General features: G+C 47.5%; 2 protein-coding genes across 3 annotated transcripts; one reads left to right on the top strand and one right to left on the bottom strand.

Annotated features, from left to right (window-relative positions):
• Positions 1–5,314: 5,314 nt before the first annotated feature.
• LOC117872804 (olfactory receptor 52M1-like) lies at positions 5,315–6,262 on the top strand. The gene has a single exon (XM_034761588.1). The coding sequence runs from the start codon at positions 5,315–5,317 to the stop codon at positions 6,260–6,262; it is 948 nt and encodes a 315-aa protein (XP_034617479.1).
• Positions 6,263–18,474: 12,212 nt separating this feature from the next.
• LOC117872794 (olfactory receptor 52R1-like) lies at positions 18,475–22,704 on the bottom strand. Of its 2 annotated transcripts, XM_034761573.1 has the most exons (2): positions 22,674–22,704; positions 18,475–19,394 (listed from the first exon to the last, which is right to left on the bottom strand). In XM_034761573.1, the coding sequence occupies exons 1-2, from the start codon at positions 22,702–22,704 to the stop codon at positions 18,475–18,477; spliced, it is 951 nt and encodes a 316-aa protein (XP_034617464.1). The 2 variants fall into 2 exon arrangements, with proteins under 2 accessions (XP_034617464.1, XP_034617472.1); XM_034761581.1 differs by lacking the exon at positions 22,674–22,704 and having other exon boundaries at positions 18,475–19,422.
• Between the last annotated feature and the right edge of the window lie 298 nt (positions 22,705–23,002).

The raw sequence follows: 23,002 nt of genomic DNA, 5'->3' as shown, positions 1-23,002 counted from the left end.
ACCCCTAGCCCCGCCCCAACTCTGCCCCTTCCTGCCCTAACTCCGCCCCTCCTCCCTCCCACTCCCAGCCACGGGGAAAGGGCTGCACCAGTGCTACCGGCTTCAGGGTTTGACAGGGAAGCCCACAGACCCTGCGCCCCCGGCCGGTGCTTCCCCAGCGCAGCTGGAGCCCGGGAGGGGAAGCGCCCAGCCGGGGGTGCAGGGTCTGGAGGCTGCCCAGCAAACCGTGAAGCTGGTAGCACTTGGGCTTCGAGCAGCTCCTCTGCCTCCGGACCCTGCACCCCCAGCCGGGCACTACCCCTCCCGGGCTCCGGCGGTGCAGGGTCCGGAGGCACAGGGGCTGCCCGAAGCCGGTAGCGCTCGGGCAGCCCGGCTCTTAAACAGAGCCGAAGAGGAGCAGAGCCTCCAGCTGCCGTGTCTCTGAGTAACTGACCCAGTATCAGTTACACAGAGCCTCCAGCTGCCGNAAAAGCCGAACATGTCCGGGAAAATGGCGGCTCTGCTCCTCCCCGACTCTTCGGCTCTGTTTCAGAGCCGGGCTGCCCGAGAGCTACCGGCTTTGGGCAGCCCCCGTGCCTCCAGACCCTGCGCCCCCAGCCGGGCACTTCCCCTCCCGGGCTCCAGCGGTGCAGGGTCTGGAGCCACGGGGGCTGCCCGAAGCAGGTAGTGCTCGGGCAGCCCGGCTCTGAAAGAGAGCCGAAGAGTCGGGGAGGAGCAGAGCCGCCATTTTCCCGGACATGTTCGGCTTTTTGGCAATTCCCCCCGGACGGGGGTTTGACTGCCGAAAAGCCGGACATGTCCGGGAAAAAGAGGACGTATGGTAACCCTAATTTCTAAGCTTCTTGGGGCAGGGGCTGTTTCTCCTTCTGTGTTTGCAACAGACCCAGCACAAGGGGCCCTGAACTGGACCTGAGCCTCTGGAGGCTTCCACAACACAAATAATAATCATACATAATCAACACAGTAATCAGGGTAAATCAGGGCCTGGCTCTCCTCTTTGCCTTTTAAAGATGAAAGTCAGACCATGCTGGCCAGCTACAGAGTGTTAGTAACTTTAATACAGGTGCACATGGAACCCCTGTGGCCCTTGTCAGGATAATTCATTCAGTCTTATTTCAGTGCTTAAAAACGCACATTCTCCGCACTGGAGACATACCCCGATTAGCCAGATGAGCAGGCAGAGAATTCAGCTGTGGGAATCCAAGCACCCTCCAGCTGGGGCACTTCTGGAAAGTCTGACTCAGCCTGGAACATTCCATTTCAATTCCACCTGGGAGAGACTTGGAGGAAATGAACCGAGAGGGAGAGAACAAATCCAATGCAAACACTAATCCAGTCTCTGTCCTGCCTACAGGGCCCCCCTTGTTCCAGGGCAGCAGTGAGGGGAGGGCCAGGCCTCTGTCCCCAGGTCAGGCCCCCTGGCTGCCCTCTATCCACAGGAGTATTCTGTTGGTGTTACTTTTCCTGAGTCTCTTCCCCCAAAGTGACCTCGGTGACTGTGATGTGTTGGCAGGTTTCTGAGTGGGAGCGGAAGTGGAGCCCGGGAGTTCACATCTCACAGGAGCAGGGAGCTCACAAACCCCAGCTAGTTCTGAAAACCTCGGATTCATCTTGAGAGGATGGGGAAAGTTCAGGCTCCCTCTTCCAGTGTTGCCTCTGAATCCCACCTGACCAACAGTCCCTGCCAGAGCCAGAGTCCATTTCCCTCTTGATGTGATGGAGAGACCATGATTAAGGCAGGGAAGTCAGGAACCCTGGGTTCTGTCTCTCATTCTGACACTCAATCCCAGGGTCACATTGGCCAATTCATGCTGCTCTGTGCCTCAATATTCCTACCTGTATAATGGGTATATGTTCATAGTCACTTTCCTTTGCTAGGTGTTTTCAAAATCCTTCAATGAAAGGTGCTACACCAGTGGTTCTCAAACTAGGGCTGCCGCTTGTTCAGGGAAAGCCCTTGGCGGGACAGGTGGGATTGTTCACCTGCCACATCCACAGGTTTGGCTGATTGTGGCTCCCACTGGCCGCGGTTTGCCGCTCCAGGCCAATGGGGGCTGTGGGAAGTGGCGCGGGCTGAGGGATGTGCTGGCCGCCCTTCCTGTAGCCCCCATTGCCTTGCAGCGGTGAACCGCGGCCACTTGAAGCCACGCTTGGCCGAACCTGGCGGCAGGTAAACAAACCAGCCCAGCCTGCCAGGGGCTTTCTCTGAACAAGCGGCGGACCTAGTTTGAGAACCACTGTGCTATACAACATGATGATACTTACTGATGAGAATTATTGATCTCTGATCCCTAAGGGACAGTTCAGTGTGCCAGTAGAAAGTGCTTGTGTGTCCCCTCCATCATCATTCTCCAGATCTGTCTGTCTAATATCTACCCATCCCTCCTAGATATCTGCAGGGTATCAGGCCCTATGGAGATCTATTCATTATCCTGAGTGTTCTTGCTAATTATCAATAACTTTTCAATATACATAAATGCACAGAGCAGCCAATTCCTCTCTGATTTAGAACAGAGCCCAGGAGTTCTCATTAGACTTTGGGAAGGTCCCTTAATTACTGTTTACTTCTAAAGCTGGATAATTAGCACAGACGTGCAGAAAGGCCCATGTCCAGCCTGTTTACATATAGATGCTGCTTCTCCCCTAGAGGCTGAGCGAACCCCATTGGGATTGCACAGAGCTGTATTATAAATGGTGCATGCCCCTGCATCGGCTCTCGGTATAGGATGTTACTGGAGAGGCTGGGTTGAGAGAGGTGTGGGACACGGCTACCTGAGCGGGATTCCCAGGAAGGACACTTCCATCTCATAATTCACAGGTACCCATCTTTTGCTGAGTAGCTCACCTGCTCGACAAACCCAGGGCTCTGGCTGTTAACAGGGGACTTTGTTGGAAAAAATGGAGGTGCTATGGCTCCTCACTGTGGCAATTATAAGAATTTATCAGCATGGGCAAGACATCCTCTCTCCTAGCTTCATTCAAAAGTCATTGAACCGTTATTTCTGAAACTTTAAAAAAAAAATTCAGCCATAAGCAGATGCCCAGTGTGGTAAATTTCAATCCAAACACTTAGAGTTTGGCAAACTCATATGCAACTAAAAATGAGGTCATCTAATGGAAGGTGTCAGCCCCCTATCTAAAGGTGGTGCCGCCAGCACCAGTTTCAATGGCCAATCCATTTGTGAATCCCAATCAGCTAAGCTCCTTGCTCCAGTAATATCTGTGGCAAGGAGTTCCATAGGCAAAATAGGTATTATGTAAACCATTTTCAGTTATATATTCAGACTATCAGTGTTATTGAATGTTCCCTTTACATATGTTATAAGACCGAGTAAATGTAAATGTTTGATCTAGTTTCTTTACCGATCGATTCCTAGGGTTCAAGGCCAGAAGGGCCCATTAGATCATCCAGTCTGACCTCCTGTATAACACAGGCCAGTAAATGTCACCTAGTTACCCATGTATTGGGCTCCATAACTTGTGTTTCACTAAGCCCTCATCTACAGTAGGATTTTACATCATAGAATCACAGATCCACAGGGTGAGAAGGCTCCGCAAGGGTCATCTAGTCTAACTGCCTGCCAAGAAGCAGAATTTGTTGCATCCAGGACAGATGACTGTCCAGCCTCCTTTGGAAAACCTCCAGCGATGGAGCTTCCATGTCCTCCTGAGGCGACTGTTCCATTGCCCTCCTGTTCTCACTCTAAGGAATTTTTTCCTCAGATTTCATCTAACTCTGCTGTGCTGTAGTTTGATCCCATTGCCTCTTGTCTTGTGCTATGTGGTAAGAGAGAACATTTCTCCAGCTCTTTTTTGGCACCTTTTCAAATATTTGAAGACTGCTACCATGTCCCCCTCTAATCTCCTCTTTCCAAACTAAACACACCCAGTTCCTTCAGCCTTTTTTTGCATATGGTTGTTATTGCATACCTTGCATCATCTTTGTCTCTCGCCTCTCGATCTTTTCCAGATTTCCTACACCCTTTCTACACACTGGTGCCCCACTCGAGACACAAAACGCCAGCTGAGCCCTGGCCAGTGCCGAGAAGAATAATAATATCACCTCCCATGACTTGCCTGTTATGCCCCTCTTAATGAAACCCCAAACTGCATTTCTGTGGGGTTTTTTGCAATAAGAAAAAAATCCACCGCCCTGAAAGATGGACCTAAAACAACCTAACCCCAGTGTAGACAGCATGAGATCAACAGAAAATTCTTCCATCAACCTAGCTACCACCTCTCTACTACGCTGCCAGGAGAACCCCTGTTGTCCTTGTAAATAGTGTCTACACTGAAGCCCTATGGTAGCTGTAGCCTTTTAAGTGTGGACGAGGCCTCAAGCAGAATTTCTAGAAAAGCCTCCAGTCTGGATCTGGAGACATTTCTGCATTCTTTCCTCCCAGTCAGTTTTGCTGATAATTTGTCACAGCTTTGGGGAATTAGCCCTTTCGTAGTACGAAGTGTTAAGAAATATTACTGGTAGGGAACTGTTCTCTGTTTGTCCATTTTAATATAATCAGTTCCATTCTTTATTTTTCTCTCATCTATCATATCCTCCCTTCTTTGTCTCTTCTCGAATTTAAACAGTCCCAGACTTTTCATTCTGTCCTCATATGGAAACCTCCCCCATTCTCATATCCTGTCTTGGAAACCCCCTTTTTATTTTCTATGTTTTTTATAGAGATGGGGTGACCAAAACTGAGTGCAAGCTGAGAGCAGGTTATTCTCCACCTCATTCCTTTGACATCTGAACATTGTCCTTGTTGTGAATAAGCAAGTGTTTCCATGGAGCTGCTATCAAGGATTCAGAGGGTTTTTTCCCTGTGGTTTGTAGCAGTTGGGACGTTTCCCTTGGCATATTTCTTGGCAAACTTTTGGATCTTTTTCAATCTCAGATTTTGAGCAACCCGGGGAATGGGAAATTCCCTACAGCTTAGACCCTCTAGCCTGAGTTTCATTGCATTACCCGCTCATGCCTATTAATGTTTCCCACACCACAATGTGTAGGAATTATTGTTGCATAGAGCAACATAATATATGGAATAGGCATTAGTAGGGTCAGTTGTTCATAATTCATTTCCCTGAATTATGAAAACACCATTAATCGGTGTTTAAAGAGCAACAAATCTATTTCCCCATGAGAATACCTCCAGTACTGCATGTACTACCTCATATTAACATTGTCTCTCTATCCAGGAATATTTACAGCGACCATCACCCTAGAGCTTGGGCACATACAGGAAGTCAGCGGAAGGTACGGTACATGCAAGAGACACCGTTCTGCCTCAGAGTTAGACACCTTCTCCCCTACTCCATGTCAGATTCCAACACAACCGACTTCAGCAATCCATCCACCTTCATCTTGCTGGGCATTCCTGGCCTGGAGGCAGCCCATGTCTGGATCTCCATCCCCTTCTTCACCATGTACGCCATAGCCATCTTGGGGAACTTCACCATCCTGTGCATCGTGAAGATGGAGCCAAGCCTCCATGGACCCATGTACTATTTCCTTTGCATGCTGGCCGTCACTGACCTGGTCCTGTCCACGTCCATCCTGCCCAAGACTCTGAGCATCTTCTGGTTCAATTCCAGGGAGATCGATTTCAGTGCCTGCCTCACCCAGATGTACTTCATTAACTGCTTCTTAGCAATGGAGTCTGGGATCTTTGTGGCCATGGCTTTGGATCGCTACGTGGCCATCTGTCATCCCCTGAGACATTCCACCATCCTGACAAACCCTGTGGTGGCCAAGATCGGCCTGACCGTGGTGCTGCGTGGCTTCATGCTAATGCTCCCCTTTCCCTTGCTGGCGAGGCTGTGGCCATATTGCAGAATCAACATCATTCCTCACACACACTGTGAGCACATAGCTGTGGTGAAGCTGGCCTGCGCTGACATTCGCATCAGTAATTACTATGGCCTCTTTGTGCTATTCTTTTTAACTGGTCTGGATGTGTTTTTTATCGCTGTGTCCTACAGCCAGATCCTCAGAGCCATCTTCAACCTCTCCACAAAGGCTGCCCGGCTTAAGACTTTGGGGACCTGCAGCTCCCACCTCTGTGTCATCTTAGCCTTTTACATCCCAGGTCTTTTCTCCTTACTCATGCAGCGTTTTGGCGACAATGTGGCCCTGCATTTCCATGTTCTCATGGCCAACATGTACCCCCTGGTGCCCCCCATGTTAAACCCCATCATCTATGGAGTGCGGACTAGACACATCCGGAACAGGCTGCTCCGTCTCTTTTCCCATAAAAGGACCTAAAGTTTTCTCCTGGTGCTCTGGCTCTCAGGCTGAGCTCCATACAGAGCTGGCTGACACGGTGCTGGGCCCTCTTCCCTGAATCACTGAATGGACAGTACAAGTGACATTAAATCCTTTCCTGACCACACTATACTGTATCAGACTGATAAACTGGGAAATTGGTCTGTGTACAACTCATTAACTCATAGGATGGCCACAGTTCTAATTGCTGTTACCTAGATATTGAGGCCCTGCCCAGTGCCCCATCTCTTCCCGTGGGTCTCTCACTCTTCTCCCTCCCCACCATCAGTTGCTGGATTTTCTCCACTTCACCTTACCTTGCAGCAGGGACTTCAGTTCAGATTTTGGTGCAGCGGGGGGCGGGTAGGAGGAGAGGGCAATTTTACTGTGATTCCGATGACACTATATAAAAGAAGGAAAATTAAAGTAATAATAAATCTACTAAGCTCTTCTATAAACATGTTTGACATCTTGTGGAAAGTTAGTTAGGGACTCATAAGGACCACATTCCCCATATCTGCAGCGCCAGTTATCTCAGCATAGAAGACAATCAGGTTGGTCAGTCATGACTTCCGTTTTGTGACTCCAAGTTGACTGTTCCTGATTAACTTCCTCTCCTCCAAATGCATCAACATAGATTCCATGAGGACCTGCCCCTTGATTTTTCCAGGTGAGGCTGACAGGTCCCCGGTTTCTCCTTCTTCCCTTTTTTAAAGATGGCACTATATTGGCCTTTTCCCAATTGTCCTCGACCTACCCTAATTGCCATGAGTTTTTAAAGTTAATGCTCAATGGCTCTGCAATCACATCAGTCAACTTCCTCACCACCCTTGGATGTATTGCGTCTAGCCCCATGTGCATGTCCAGCTTTTCTAAATAGTCGTCAACCTGTTCTTTCACCATGGAGGGCTGCTCACCTCCTCCCATACTGTGTTGCCCAGGGCAGCAGTCTGGGAGCTGACCATGTCTCTGAAGACTGAAGGGGAAAAAAGCATTGAGTACTTCACTTTTTCCACATCTTCTGTCATTAGGTTGCCTCCCCCATTCAGTAATGGTCCCACACTTTCCCTGACCACCTTCCTGTTGCTAACATACCTGTAGAAACCCTTCTTGTTACCATACACATCCCTTGCTAGCTGCAATTCCAATTTTTCTTTGGCCTTCCTGATTACACAGCTCTCCTCCCTGGGCTGATCCTTTGGCCCCTCTGGCTCTGGTCGGCACCGCTCCACTCCCAGATCAGCCTGGGCCCCTTCTCTCTCCTTAGCAGTAGGAGTCCACAAGGAATAAGAGGGAGTCTGGTTAATTTGCTGCTAGTCGCATTGAGTAGCAAGCATCGTTGAACTCTGAATTTCCTGTGTTCCTTGCAACCTGCCCAGACCCGGAATGTGGCATGCAGGGTCTGGCAAGGACCCATAATGAGACACAGAAAAATATTATCCTTGCAGGGGACGCTAGATAGATATGTAGATTTTATGGCCATAAGGGACCCTGCTTTCACCTCCTGCACCACACAGGCCGTAGGGCTGCCCTTGATTGATTCCTACTTGAACTAGAGCAGATCTTTGAGAAAAACATCCCATTTTGATTGTCAGTTTAAAAGGGAGATCGAGAACATGGTGTGATGCTATATGATTGAATAATGACCATTTTTATCATTGTTGCTACCAATAAGAACATAAGAACATAAGAAAGGCTGTACCGGGTCAGACCAAAGGTCCATCTAGCCCAGTATCCTGTCTACCGACAGTGGCCAATGCCAGGTGCCCCAGCGGGAGTGAACCTAACAGGCAATGATCAAGTGACCTCTCTCCTGCCATCCATCTCCACCCTCTGACAGACTGAGGCTAGGGACACCATTCCTTACCCGTCCTGGCTAATAGCCATTAATGGACTTAACCACCATGAATTTATCCAGTTCTCTTTTAATCTCTGTTATAGTCCTAGCCTTCACAACCTCCTCAAGTAAGGAGTTCCACAAGTTGACTGTGCGCTGCGTGAAGAAGAACTTCCTTTTATTTGTTTTAAACCTGCTGCCTATTAATTTCATTTGATGACCCCTAGTTCTTGTATTCTGGGAATAAGTAAATAACTTTTCCTTATCCACTTTCTCCACATCACTCATGATTTTATATACCTCTATCATATCCCCCCTTAGTCTCCTCTTTTCCAAGCTGAAGAGTCCTAGCCTCTTTAATCTCTCCTCATATAGGACCCGTTCCAAATCCTTAATCATTTTAGTTGCCCTTTTCTGAACCTTTTCTAGTGCCAGTATATCTTTTTTGAGATGAGGAGACCACATCTGTACGCAGTATTCGAGATGAGGGCGTACCATCGATTTATATAAGGGCAATAATATATTCTCCGTCTTATTGTCTATCCCCTTTTTCATGATTCCTAACATCCTGTTTGCTTTTTGGACCACCTCTGCACACTGCGTGGCCATTTTCTGAGAACTATCCATGATGACTTCAAGATCTTTTTCCTGACTTGTTGTAGCTAAATTAGCCCCCATCATATTGTATGTATAGTTGGGGTTATTTTTTCCAATATGCATTACTTTACATTTATCCACATTAAATTTCATTTGCCATTTTGTTGCCCAATCACTTAGTTTTGTGAGATCTTTTTGAAGTTCTTCACAGTCTGCTTTGGACTTAACTATCATGAGCAGTTTAGTATCATCTGCAAACTTTGCCACCTCACTGTTTACCCCTTTCTCCAGATCATTTATGAATAAGTTGAATAGTATTGGTCCGAGGACTGACCCTTGGGGAACACCACTAGTTACCCCTCTCCATTCTGAGAATTTACCATTTATTCCTACCCTTTGTTCCCTGTCTTTTAACCAGTTCTCAATCCATGAAAGGACCTTCCCTTTTATCCCACGGCAGCTTAATTTACATAAGAGCCTTTGGTGAGGGACCTTGTCAAAGGCTTTCTGGAAATCTAAGTACACTATGTCCACTGGATCCCCCTTGTCCACATGTTTGTTGACCCCTTCAAAGAATTCTAATAGATTAGTAAGACACGATTTCCCTTTACAGAAACCATGTTGACTATTGCTCAACAGTTTATGTTTTTCTATGTGTCGAACAATTTTATTCTTAACTATTGTTTCGACTAATTTGCCCGGTACAGACGTTAGACTTACCGGTCTGTAATTGCCGGGATCACCTCTAGAGCCCTTTTTAAATATTGGCATTACATTAGCTAACTTCCAGTCATTGGGTACAGAAGCCAATTTAAAGGACAGGTTACAAACCTTAGTTAACAGTTCTGCAACTTCACATTTGAGTTCTTTCAGAACTCTTGGGTGAATGCCATCTGGTCCCGGTGACTTGTTACTGTTAAGTTTATCAATTAATTCCAAAACCTCCTCTAGTGACACTTCAATCCATGACAGTTCCTCAGATTTGTCACCTACAAAAGCCAGCTCAGGTTTGGGAATCTCCCTAACATCCTCAGCCGTGAAGACTGAAGCAAAGAATCCATTTAGTTTCCCCGCAATGACTTTATCGTCTTTAAGTGCTGCTTTTGTATCTCGATCATCAAGGGGCCCCACTGGTTGTTTAGCAGGCTTCCTGCTTCTGATGTACTTAAAAAACATTTTGTTATTACCTTTGGAGTTTTGGGCTAGCCATTCTTCAAACTCTTCTTTGGCTTTTCTTATTACATTCTTGCACTTAATTTGGCAGCGTTTATGCTCCTTTCTATTTGCCTCACTAGGATCTGACTTCCACTTTTTAAAGGAAGTCTTTTTATCTCTCACTGCTTCTTTTACATGGTTGTTAAGCCACGGTGGCTCTTTTTTAGTTCTTTTACTGTGTTTCTTAATTTGGGGTATACATTGAAGTTGGGCCACTATTATGGTGTTTTTAAAAAGTGCCCAGGAAGCTTGCAGGGATTTCACTCTAGTCACTGTACCTTTTAACTTCTGTTTAACTAACCCCATAATTTTTGCATAGTTCCCCCTTTTGAAATTAAATGTTATACCATTGCAACAAATGTTATAAAATGTATGTCCTGTCAGGTGTCAATGGAAAAGTTATGATTAGCTAAATATGCTTAACCTGTTTCTTTACATTTATCATCTTTCTATCTGAAGTTATTAATATTTGTCAGGGTCTTGTATCTTATGCATGTGTTGTATTTTGGGTAACACCCCTCAGGTAGCATTTACATTAAGGACAGACAGCTATGTGCTGATGGCCCTTCAAGGACACTTAGCTCTCACAATGGGCCATAGAAGAAACACACTCAGCAAAAATATGGGCAATGGCTGCCGTTGTGAGGCATTGAAACATGTAAAGACAGGTTTCACAAGGGTAGCCGTGTTAGTCTGTATGAGCAACAACAACAAGGAATCCTTGTGGCACCTTAGAGACTAACACATTTATTTCGTGGGCTACAGCCCACTTCATTAGATGCATGGAGTGAAAAATACAGAAGCAGGTATGTGTATATATATATATATATTCAGTAGATGAAAGATGGGAATTTCATTATGAGGTGTGTATGTGGGGGTGTCAGTGCTAATGAGACAATTCAATTAAAGTGGAAGTAGGCTATTCTCAAGAGTAGAATACCAAGGGAGGAAAAATCACTTTTGTAGCGGTAATGAGGATGGCCCATTTCAAACAGTTGACATGAAGGTGTGTGTAACAGTACAGGGGGCATTAGTGTGGGGAAATTAGTTTTTGTAATGACCCATCCACTCCCAGTCTTTATTCAGGCCTAATTTGATGGTGTCCAGTTTGCAAATTAATTCCAGTTCTGCAGCTTCTCATTGGAGTCTGTTTAGAAGTTTTTTTGTTGAAGAATTGCTACTTTTAAGTCTGTAATTGAGTGACCAGGGAGATTGAAGTGTTCTCCTACTGGTTTTTGAATTTTAATAGAATCATAGACTTTAAGGTCAGAAGGGAACATTATGATCATCTAGTCTGACTTCCTGCACAACGCAGGCCACAGAATCTCACACACCCACTCCTGTAACAACCCCCTGACCTATGTCTGAGCTACTGAATTCTTCAAATCATGGTTTAAAGAATTCAAGGTGCAGAGAATCCTCAAGCAGGTGACCCAGGCCCCATGCTGCAGAGGAAGGCGAAAAACCACCAGGGCCTCTGCCAATCTGCCCCGGAGGAAAATTCCTTCCCGACCCCAAATATGGTGAACAGCCCAACCCTGAGCATGTGGGCAAGACTCACTAGCCAAACACCCAGGAAAGAATTCTCTCTAGTAAATTAGATCCCACCCCATCTAACATCCCATCACAAGCCATTGGGCATATTTACCGCTAATAGTCAAAGATCAATTAATTGCCAAAATTAGGCTATACCATCATACCATCCCCTCCATAAACTTATCAAGCATAGTCTTGAAGCCAGATATGTCTTTTTCCCCCACTGCTCCCCTTGAAAAGCTGTTCCAGAACTTCACTCCTCTGGTGGTTAGAAACCTTCGTCTAATTTCAAGTCTAAACTTCCTGATGGCCAGTTTATATCCATTTGTTCTTGTGTTTACATTTAAATAGTTCCTCTCCCTCCCTGGTATTTATCCCTCTGTTATATTTATAGAGAGCAATCGTATCTCCCCTCAGCCTTCTTTTGGTTAGGCTAAACAAGCCAAGCTCTTTGTGTCTCCTTTCATAAGACAGGTTTTCCATTCCTTGGATCATCCTAGTAGCCCTTCTCTGCATCTGTTCCAGTTTGAATTCATCCTTCTTAAACATGGGACACCAGAACTGCACACAATATTCCAGATGAGGTCTCACCAGTTGCTTGTATAACGGTACTAACACCTCCTTATCTCTACTGGAAATACCTCGCCTGATGCGTCCCACGACCGCATTAGCTTTTTTCACAGCCATATCACATTGACGGCTCATAGTCATCTTGTGATCAACCAATAGTCTGAGGTCCTTCTCCTCTGTTATTTCCAAGTGATGCGTCCCCAATTTATAACAAAAATTCTTGTTATTAATTCCTAAATGCATGACCTTGCACTTTTCACTATTAAATTTCATTCTATTACTATTACTCCAGTTTACAAGGTCATCCAGATTTTCGTGTATGATATCCTGATCCTTCTCTGTATTGGCAATACCTCCCAGCTTTGTGTCATACGCAAACTTTATTTGCACATTCCCACTTTTTGTGCCAAGGTCAGTAATAAAAAGATTAAATAAGATTGGTCCCAAAATCGATCGCTGAGGAACTCCACTAGTAACCTCCTTCCAGCCTGACAGTTCACCTTTCAGTATGATATATTGTAGTCTCCCCTTTAACCAGTTCCTTATCCACCTTTCCATTTTCATATTCATCCCCATCATTTCCAATTTAATAATTCCCCATGTGGAACCGTATCAAACGCCTTACTGAAATTGGGGTAAATTAGATCCACTACATTTCCTTTGTCTAAAAAATCTGTTACCTTCTCAAAGAAGGAGATTGGGTTGGTTTGGGATGATCTACCTTTTGTAAACCATATTGTATTTTGTCCCAATTACCATTGACCTCCATGTCCTTAACCACTTTTTCCTTCATTTTTTTTCCAAAACCTTTCATACTGCAGATGTCAAACTAAAAGGCCTGTAGTTACCTCAGGGGTGGTCAAAGTTTTTGGGCCAAGGGCCTCATCTGGGTAGGGAAATTGTATGCAGGGCTGGGGCAGGGGGTTAGGGTGCAGGAGGGAGTGCGGGGTGTGGGAGGTGGTGCGGTGTGCAGGAACAGGCTCAGGGCAAAGGATTGGGGCAGAGGAGGGGTGTGGAGTGCAGGAGGCGACTCAGGGCAGGGGTGCAGGAGAAGTGCGAACTGTGGGAGGGAGCTCAGGGCAGAGGGTTGGGGTGCAGAAGAGGTGTGGGGTGCAGCAGGGGCTCTGGGCAGGGGGTAGGGGTGCAGGAGGGGTGCGGGATGTGGCAGGGGGCTCACGGAAGGGGTTGGGGTGCACAGGGGTGCAGGGTGCAGCAGGAAGCTCAGGGCCGGGGGTTGGGGTGCAGGAGGGGTACAAGGTAAGGACAGGGGGATTAGAATAGGGGGATAGGGGGTGGGGTGCAGGAGGAGTGCGGGGGGTGGGCTCTGGCCAGGCACCGCTTACCTAGAGTGACTCTGGGGTGGCAACAGTGCGCACCGGGGCCAGGGCAGGCTCCCTGCCTGCCTGCCCTGGCCCCATGCCACACTGCGCCACTCCGCTCTGGGAAGCGGCCGGAACCACAGCACAGGACTTCGCGCGCTGCACTTGCCACACCTCCAGGTACCTCTCCTGAAGCTCCCATTGGCCACGTTTCCCCGTTCTGGCCAATGGGAGCTGCGGGGGTAGTATTGCCCTCTGAGCATTGCCCTCTGCAGCCCACCGCCCGGGCTGCAGGGACATGGTGCCAGCCGTTTCTGAGAGCGGCATGGGGCCTGTGGCACCACGGGGGGCAATCCTGCCAGCCAGATCCAAAGCCCTGATGGGCTGGATCCAGCCCGCGGGCCGTAGTTTGCCCACCCCTACATTACCTGGATCATTTTTTTTTCCTTTCTTAAAAATAGGAACTATGTTATCAATTCTCCCGTCAGACGGTACAACCTCTGAGTTTACAGATTCATTAAAAATTCTTGCTAATGGGCTTGCAATTTCATGTGCCAGTTCCTTTAATATTCTTGAATGAAGATTATCTGGGCCCCCCAATTTAGTCTCATTAAGCTGTTTGAGTTTGGCTTCTACCTCGGATGTGGTAATATCTACCTTCATATCCTCATTCCCATTTCTCATCTTACCATTATCCTTAAGCTCCTCATTAGCCTCATTAAAGACTGAGGCAAGGTATTTGTTTAGATATTGGGCCATGCCTAGATTATCCTTAACCTCCACTCCATCCTCAGTGTTTAGCGGTTCCATTTCTTCTTTCCTTGTTTTCTTCTCATTTATATGGCTATAGAACCTTTTACTATTGGTTTTAATTCCCTTTGCATGGTCCAACTCTACATGGCTTTTGACCTTTCTCACTTTATCCCCCCTACATATTCTGACTTCAATAAGGTAGCTTTCCTTGCGAATCCCTCCCATCTTCCACTCCTTGTAGGTTTTCTGCTTTTTCTTATCACTTCTCTGAGATGCTTGCTCATCCAGCCTGGTCTACAACTCCTGCCTATGAGTTTTTACCCTTTTCTGGGGTTGCAGGCTTCTGATAGTTTCTGCAACTTTTATGTACATGCAGAGGGCATTGCTGGCACATGATGGCAAATATCACATTGATATATGGGGCAGGTGAACGAGCCCCTGATGGCCACGTGACATACTCATGTGACTCTGGACTCCCTCTTGGGCCAGTAATTTTCCACCAACAGACAGTGGTCTTTGGGACAGTCAAATTCCATGCACAGAGCAGAGGATATAAAAGGATCCCTGTGACATCCTTGTCTTAATTTCCTCCTTCATTTCTCTGGTCTGGATTTCTAACAAGGAAGTTCTGAACAAGGACTAATGACCCCCAAACTGTTTGGGTGATTCCAGAGAGAATCCCTATCCTACACTCCAGCATATCTACCTCTTACCCCAGCTTAGTGTCATCTGTGAACTTGCTGAGGGTACAATCTATCCCATCATCCAGATCGTTAATAAAGTTGTTGAATAAAACTGTGCCCAGGACCAAACCCTGGGGCACTCCAATTGATACTGGCTGCCAACTAGACATCAAGACATTGATCACTACCCATTGAGCCCGACGATCTAGCCAGTTTCCTATCCACCTTATAGTTGATTCATCCAATCCATAAGTTTTTAACTTGCTGGCAAGAATACTGTGGGAGACCATGTCAAAAGCTTTGCTAAATTCAAGATATATCTTGTCCACCACTTTCTCCATATTCACAGAGTCAGTTATCTCACCATAGAAGGCAATCAGGTTGGTCAGGTATGAGTTGCCATTGGTGAATGCATGTTGACTGTTCCTGATCACCTTCCTCCACAAATGGATTCCTTGAGGACCTGCTCCATGATTTTGCTGGGGACTGAAGTGAGGCTGACCAGTCTGTAGTTTCCTGGGGTCTCTTTCTTCCCTTTTTTAAATATGGGAACTATATTTGCCTTTTTCCAATTGTCCAGGACCTCCCCTGATCACCGAGAATTTCCAAAGATAATATATGTAGTGAAACTGACGGCTCATCATGGAGTCCAGTATCTTGGTGGTGAGCCAAGGGCTGGGATGCCTCAGGAGACTGCAATTTTGGCTTCCAGTTAACCAGTGTGGTGAGACAGAAGTTAACATTTGTTGCCATGGGCGGCGAGTTATATGGGCCCGTGGTGCCTGGGCACCAGGAATATTCCTGGCTCAGGGGCCTGGCTCCAGCAATGTTTGGGGCTGAATCTCTCTCCCGGCCCCACCTGCCGCCCCCTCATGTTCCCGGGTGTGTCCCCTGCACCCACCTACCACCTCTGGGCGACGTAAAACAGCCCAGGATGCTCCCGCTGCCACCAGCACCAGCGCCATGGCTTCCTACATTCTCGCTCCATGTGGCTGCCGGCCAGGGCCGGCTCCAGGCACCAGCCGACCAAGCACGTGCTTGGGGCTGTACCGTATAAGGGGCAGCCAATGTTGGGATGATGGAGGGTGCTCGCAGTGTGTTTGTTGGGGTGGCGGGGGGGCGCTCGCAGTGTTTTTGGTTTTGTTTTTGTTCTCAGGGCAGCGCTCGAGGGTTTTTTTGTTTTGTTTCGGCAGCGCGGCGCTGGGGGGCAGGGTTTGGGCAGCGCGGCCCGGCCCGGCCCTGCGCTCGGGGCGGGGGTTTGGGCAGCCCAGCACGGCGCTCGGGGGGTTGGGTGGCCCAGCACGGCTGGGCAGGGGGAGGGGGTTTGGCCGGCGCGGCGCAGCGCTCCGGGAGTTTGGGCGGCCTGGCGAGGCGCTTGGGTGGGGGCAGTGGTTGGGGCGGCCCAGCAAGGCGCTCGGGGGGGGGTCGGGGGGGGGGGCGGGGGGGGGGGGGATGTTCGGCGGTCCCGCGCGGCACTCGGGGGGGGTGTTACAGTGGGGCGGCGCTCTTCTTTTTCGCCTGGGGTGGCAAAAAATTGAGAGCCAGCCCTGCTGCCAACACATCCCTGAGGCCCGTGGGGGGCTGTCTCTCCACATGCTGTCCCCACCCCGAATGCCCTTGCAGCCAATGGGAAGCTGTGGGGGTGGTGCCTGGGGGCAGCAGTGCATGGAGACCCCTCAGTCTGCCCTGCCTAGGCGCTGCTGCTGGAGGGGGAGCTCCAGGTAAGCACCTAATCCCCCACCCACTTCCAGAGCCTGCCCCATGTTCTCTCCCCCCACAACCCCTACACCCTGAACTCCTTCCTGCACCCTCACCCACTTCCTCTCCCCCTCCCCCCACACCTTCCTACCAAATTCGCTCCTGCACTCCCACCCCCTCCCTCCACACCCCCTCCCCCAAACTCCCTCCTGCGCCCTACCCCATCTCCTGCACCCCTCTTGAACCCAAACTCCCTCCCAGAGCCTTAGGCAGTTGGCGGGGAAGAGTTTGGACAGGGGAGAGCTTGGAGGGGGACAGGCTCTGGGCATTCGGGGCACCACCACAATTTCTACAAACTTGCCACCCCCATTTGTTGCTGGCTTGGTAGAATCTAATGATAGACCAAACACCAGTCTAGGGTGAGTCTGCCAGATTTCTCAGCAGTTTGCCTGAATTTGGCATCCTCAGCTGTATCCCACTGAGGCACCGTGACACATGCACACCACTAACAGGTGCTTCAAAGACTGATAGGTGCTCACTACTCCCAGGACTCTCTCAGACCTGACACGTATGGCCCATGCAGCAGCACAGAGGCCTGGTGCACGATCTCTGTTGGTTTCTCTAGTGCTGGGGATCTCCCCTGATTTCAGTCGGGCTGCACCCACTTCCACCAACTAAGGATTTAGCCCAAATAATGTAACTAGAGATAAAGCATCAGCAGAGACCAGTGAGCTGGGATTGAAGAGTCCCAGCTCTGCCACAAATTCACTGGGTAACCTTGGGAAAGTCAGATTCTTAATATGAGCCACACCCTCTCCATGTATTAAATGGAGATTATTATTATTTATTAATTCCAGTGTGCTGATACCAAAAGGTACTCATCAGGGCCTTCGAGGGTGCAGTCTGTAGAGTGCTAGGCACTGTGTGGTCCCTGGTAAACTACCAAGACAAGGCTGAAGACTGAGCTGTGTGGAAACCTGTTTTTGTGGACATAGTGTTTAGCTGTTTCTTTAATAAATTCCTCCTGTTTAAGAAGGACGGCAACTCCACTGATCACAACACACAAATAGCCTCGGTGTGTCTAACACAACCCAGAGGCTTTGTGGTGTGGGAGGTCAGGAATCCTTATTCTCACCTCTACCACTGACTCATTGTGTGACCTTGGGTAAATCATTTTATTGCTAGGTGGCTCAGTCCCTCCATGGGACAGGGATAACGCTGCCTAGCAGACTAGCTAAAGAGATTCTAGACGTAGTGACCAGAAGCGTCATGCAGAGCATTTGTCAGACTCAGCTTCACAGTTCAGCTTCAGCCCCTGTAGTTCCAGATAACGTGTTGTGTACATGTGTAAATAGCCGGCTAATGGAAGGTGTGGTGTTTATCTCCCTCCCTGTGAGCTACTGCAGCCACCGTGGCCTCTGCCCAGCAACACAAGGGTCTCTTCCTTCACGAATTTGTAGCTGAGATTTAGGAGCCACAAGCTATATGATGCACAGTCTTGCCCGCCTGTATTACAACTCCGCTCTCAACCCTCAGCTGCATCTATACAGCTTCCTGGCTTCCCTCTCTTCCCCTGACTGGCCTGTCAGCCCTAGTGCTGCATGCTCAGTGAACTCACGGCAGGTTCCTTGTCAAGCTAAAGCAGCTCCCATCCCACCCCGGAGCAGAGGGAGAACAACTGGACTGGGGAGGGAGGTAGAGATAATACAGGGAGTTACAGAGGGATGGAATGAGTAACAGGGATGGGGCCCTGTGGGAATAGGTGAAGAGGGGTGGAGCCTGGAGGGGAGAGGTTGGGCAGGTGGTGGGGCCTCAGAGGTTCAGTTACCAGTCATTAGAAAGGGGACAACTTAATGAGCTCTACATAGACCAGTTCCACAGCTTGTCACACTGACACAACACAGTGAGGACAGGAAAGAATTTAATGTTTCTCTGACCATCCAGTCAGTGATTCAGGCCAGCTCTGCACAGAGTTTGGTGTGGGAGCCAGAGCACCAGGAGACGTTAGGTCCCTTTATGAGTAAAGAGCTGGAGCAGCCTGTCCCAGATCTGTTTGGTCCTCACCCCATAGATGATGGGGTTTAGCATGGGGGGCACTAAGAGGTACACGTTGGCAATAAGAACATGGAAATGCTGGTCCACATTATGCCCAAATCGGTATGTGAGGGAGGAGAAGAGAGCTGAGATGTAAAAGGCTAAGATGGCACAGAGGTGGGAGCTGCAGGTCCCCAAAGTCTTCAGCCGGGCGTCCTTTGTGGGGAGGCTGAAGATTGCTCTGAGGATCTGGGTATAGGACACGGTGATAAAAAACACATCCAGACCAATCACAGAGAATAGCACAAAGAGGCCGTAGTAATTACTGAGGCGGGTGTCTGCACAGGCCAGCTTCACCACGGCCATGTGCTCACAGTGCGTGTGGGGAATGATTTTGTTACTGCAATATGGCCACTGCCTCGCCAGGAGAAGATAAGGCAGTACAAAGATGCCACCGCGTAGCATTACGGCCAGGCCGATCTTGGCTACAACAGGGTTTGTCAGGATGGTGGAATGTCTCAGGGGATCACAGATGGCCACGTAGCGATCCAAAGCCATGGCAACAAAGATCCCAGACTCCATCACTGAGAAGCAGTGAAGGAAGTACATCTGGGTGAGGCAGGCACTGAATTTGATTTCCCTGTAACTGAACCAGAAGATGCTCAGAGTCTTGGGCATAATGGATGTGCACAGGACCAGGTCAGTGGTGGCCAGCATGCAGAGGAAATAGTACATGGGCCCATGGAGACTCGGCTCCCTCTTCACGATGAAGAGGATAGTGAAGTTCCCCAAGATGGCTATGGCATACATGGTGCAGAAGGGGATTGAGATCCAGACATGGGCCATCTCCAGGCCAGGAATGCCCAGCAGGATGAAGGTAGAGGGGTTGGTGATGTCGGTTGTGTTGGAATCTGACATGGAGTAGGGGAGAAGGTGACCAATACTGAAGCAGAACGGTTTCTCCTGCATGTACCGTACGTTCCTCCAACTTCCTTTATGTGCCCAGGGTCCAGGGTGATGGTCTCAGTTCAAATGCCTGGATGAAGAGACAATGTGAATATGAGACACTATATATGCTACTGATGGCTGTTCTCATTGGTGAAGCAGATTGGTCACTCATCACACACTGAAAAATGACATTTTAATTATTCAGAGAAATGAAATATGAACCGCTAATCCTAGTAATGCCAATTCCACATTTCATGTTGCTCCATGCATCAATAATTCCTACACATCTTGATATGGGAAACCTTAATAGTCACTAGGAGGAAACATGAGTGAGCATACTGGTTATCCATCGTTGTTACTTAATTCAATGAAAGCCAGGCTAGAGAGTCCATCATGTACCGAGTCCCCTATTCTTCCGGTTGCTCAAAATCTGAGAGTGGAAAAAAACCCCAAACCTTTGTCAAGATATTTGCCGAGGGAAAAACCCCAACTAGAACAAACCTCAGGGAAAAGATCTGGGCTTCACTGATAACAGCTCCATGGAAACACCTCCTCATTCACAACAGAGGCCAAAACAAAGACAATGTTCAGATGCCTGAGTAATGGGAAGGAGAATAACCTGCTCTGGACACAAGCTCAGTTTTGGTCACACAGTCTCTGTAAAAGATATAAAAGACCAAAAGGAGTTTTATGAGACAGGTTATAAGAATGGGAGAGGTTGTCAGTCATGGACTGAATGAAAAGTCTGGGACTCTTTAGAGAAAAGACAAAGAAGGGGGTGTATGATAGAGGAGAGGAAAGTAAAAGAATGTAAGTAATTACACTCATGTAGACAAACAGAGAACATTTCCCAACCAGTAATAGCTATAGACACGTTGTGCTTCAAAAGGGATAATTCCCGAAAGCTACAGCAAATTATCAGTAAAAACACTTTGGGAGGAAAAATTTAGACAGAAAAAACGGGAATGAAACTGGAAGTTCTTTAAGAAGAGTTTATTAGATAGCTAAAGAGCCACAATACCACAGTCAAGATAGCAGACCACTTTGTGTAAAACCCCGCTGTGACACTACACCTCATATTTTTCACAGTGATATTATTATTATTATATGATTATGAAATAATCATCATGTATTTTATGCAATATAGGTCATGTAAAATATCATTGGGAAGGTATGATTTAATGAATATTATTATCTTCTTTGTTTGCATGGGTCATTTTTGTGTCTGAAGTTAGAAATATTGACTATGTATCTCTATCACAAATGGGTTTACACCTGAGGAACTACCACCAGGTAAAAGATGATCTGTCTTGGTGGCTGACAGGGAAGGGCACATTAAGGTTACAGAGGCATTAGGAGAAAACAGTAGGTCTTAAAAGAAGATAATCTCCCACCAGGAAGCCTTCCTGAGGACTCTACAAACAGCATCCGAGACATGGCTGCTATGTCATTCCAGAGGCATGTGACTAGATCACCTGGTACTGGACCCCCTTTTGGAATCCCTGTGTTTTTCCACTGAAAGGCATGGGAACCAGACTTGGAGACAAAGGGTCCTAAAGGCAGGGGAGTGACATTACTGTGGTTCTTCACTGACTCACCACCCAAAGAGACTCCTGGGAAGATCTGAGTAATTAGGACTGAACTGGAAGGAAAGGCTGGACCCGGGCTAGAGAGGTTTCCAGCATGTGAAAGGAATACCTGGGGTTTTCAAGCTGCAAGCAAGTGCAGTTTGCCCCTTAAGTGCCTGCAGCTTGCTTGAATCAGCAATTAGAATGTGGATTTGCTACTTATATCCAGTCTCTTTAGGATATTATGCTTAGGTTGCATTTTTGTTTATTTGCTAGGTAATCTGCTTTGATCTGTTTAATATAACTTATAATGACTTAGAATCTATCTTTTCTAGTTAATACATTTGCTTTTGCTTTATCACAAACCAGTGTGTGGGACTGATAACGTGGGGCAGATCTGTGCAGCACAAGACAATATAATAGTTTACACTCCAGACGGAGCAGCTGGGCAGTTCCTTAGCGGTAGCCTCCCCACGCACAGCTCATCACAGCAGCCTGTAAGTTCTGCAGCTGGGTGGGTCCCTACCTGTGTGTTTTCTGGTGAAAGAGTGAGCTTGGCAACTTATCACAGAAGCACAGTGTGAGAGGGAGCCCAGGTTGGTGGGTCGGGGGGCTCAGTGGTACCCCAGTTGCAGGTGGCATCCTGTGGGGAACCCATCAGACCCAATTCAGTGGGAAAGATAGCAAGCAATACAAAATGGAATTTAGAAGATTATTAAGTATATTAAGAACAAAAGAAATGCTAGGAAAGGTTTAGATCAATTCCTAGAGGGAGAAAGGAAATTTATTAAAGTCACAGAAAAGGTAGATGTGTTCAAGAAGTATTTTTGTTTTGCCTTGGAAAGAAGCCATATGAGGTACTCATATCACAGGCAGGGATGAAATACTTTCTAGTCCTTTAGCAGTCATGGAGGATTGTAAACAGCATCTATAGTAGAACCTTAGAGTTATGAACACCAGAGTACACGCATATCTCATCATTCTGAACCAGAAGTTTGCAATCCGGCAGCAGCAGGGCAAGAAAAAAAGGGGCAGTACTGTGTGAAAGAAGTTATCAATTGGCCATTGTCAGTGACTGGGGCTGCTTCTAGCAGGGTTTTGCAGGGATCAGTTCTAGGCTTGATGCTATTCAGTATTTTCATAAATGATCGGGAAGCCAATAGAGAATCACTGCAGATAAAATTTGCAGTTGACCTAAAGATTTGCACAATGTTTACAATGAGATGGCCAGGGCAGGCATACCAACGGATCTGAATTTAGGGGTCATTGTGTACACCCAACTCATCGTGAGCTCCCAGTGTGATGCTAAGGCCAAAAGGACTGATGCGATCCTTGGATGCATAAACAGGGGAGTGATGAGCTGCATCAGGGAAAGGATTTTACCTCTGCAAATGTCACTGGTGAAAACTGATTGTGTGACTTCCCAGGGTCCACATTTTAAAAAAGAGGTTGAAAAACTGGAAATGGGGCAGAAAGGAGCCACAAAAAATGATTGCAGACAGGAGTTAATGCCTGAGAGAGAGAGAGAGAGAGAGAGAGAGAGAGAGATAGCTTCCTCAATTTATTTCATCAAAAAAATGTTCAAGTTGAGACGTTTCTGGGGAGAAAACCATGGGTAATAATGGGTTCTTAAATCTAGCAGAGAAAGGCAGAGCAAGGCCCAATGACTGGAAGCTAATGCCATACAAATTCCAATCAGAAATAAGAGCCAAATGTTTAGCACTGAGGGTAATTAACCGTTGGGACAAACTGCGAAGGGAAGCGATGGATTCTCCAACATCTCATCTCTGGATGAAACATATACTTGAGGGCTTGTCTATACTTGAAACACTACAGTGGCATTGCCATAGAACTTCAATGTAAACACTACTTACACCTATGGGTGGGTTTTCCCGAAAGGTGAGATGGGAGGTTGATAGAAGAATTCTTCCCTGAACCTCATGCTTTCTACACCGGGGTTAGGTTGATATTGTTACATCTCG

Source organism: Trachemys scripta, chromosome 1 (assembly GCF_013100865.1).
Source record: "Trachemys scripta elegans isolate TJP31775 chromosome 1, CAS_Tse_1.0, whole genome shotgun sequence".
Taxonomy (NCBI): domain Eukaryota; kingdom Metazoa; phylum Chordata; order Testudines; family Emydidae; genus Trachemys; species Trachemys scripta.
Note: the sequence above shows the minus strand (reverse complement) of the source record. Positions and strands in the feature narration are given on the sequence as shown.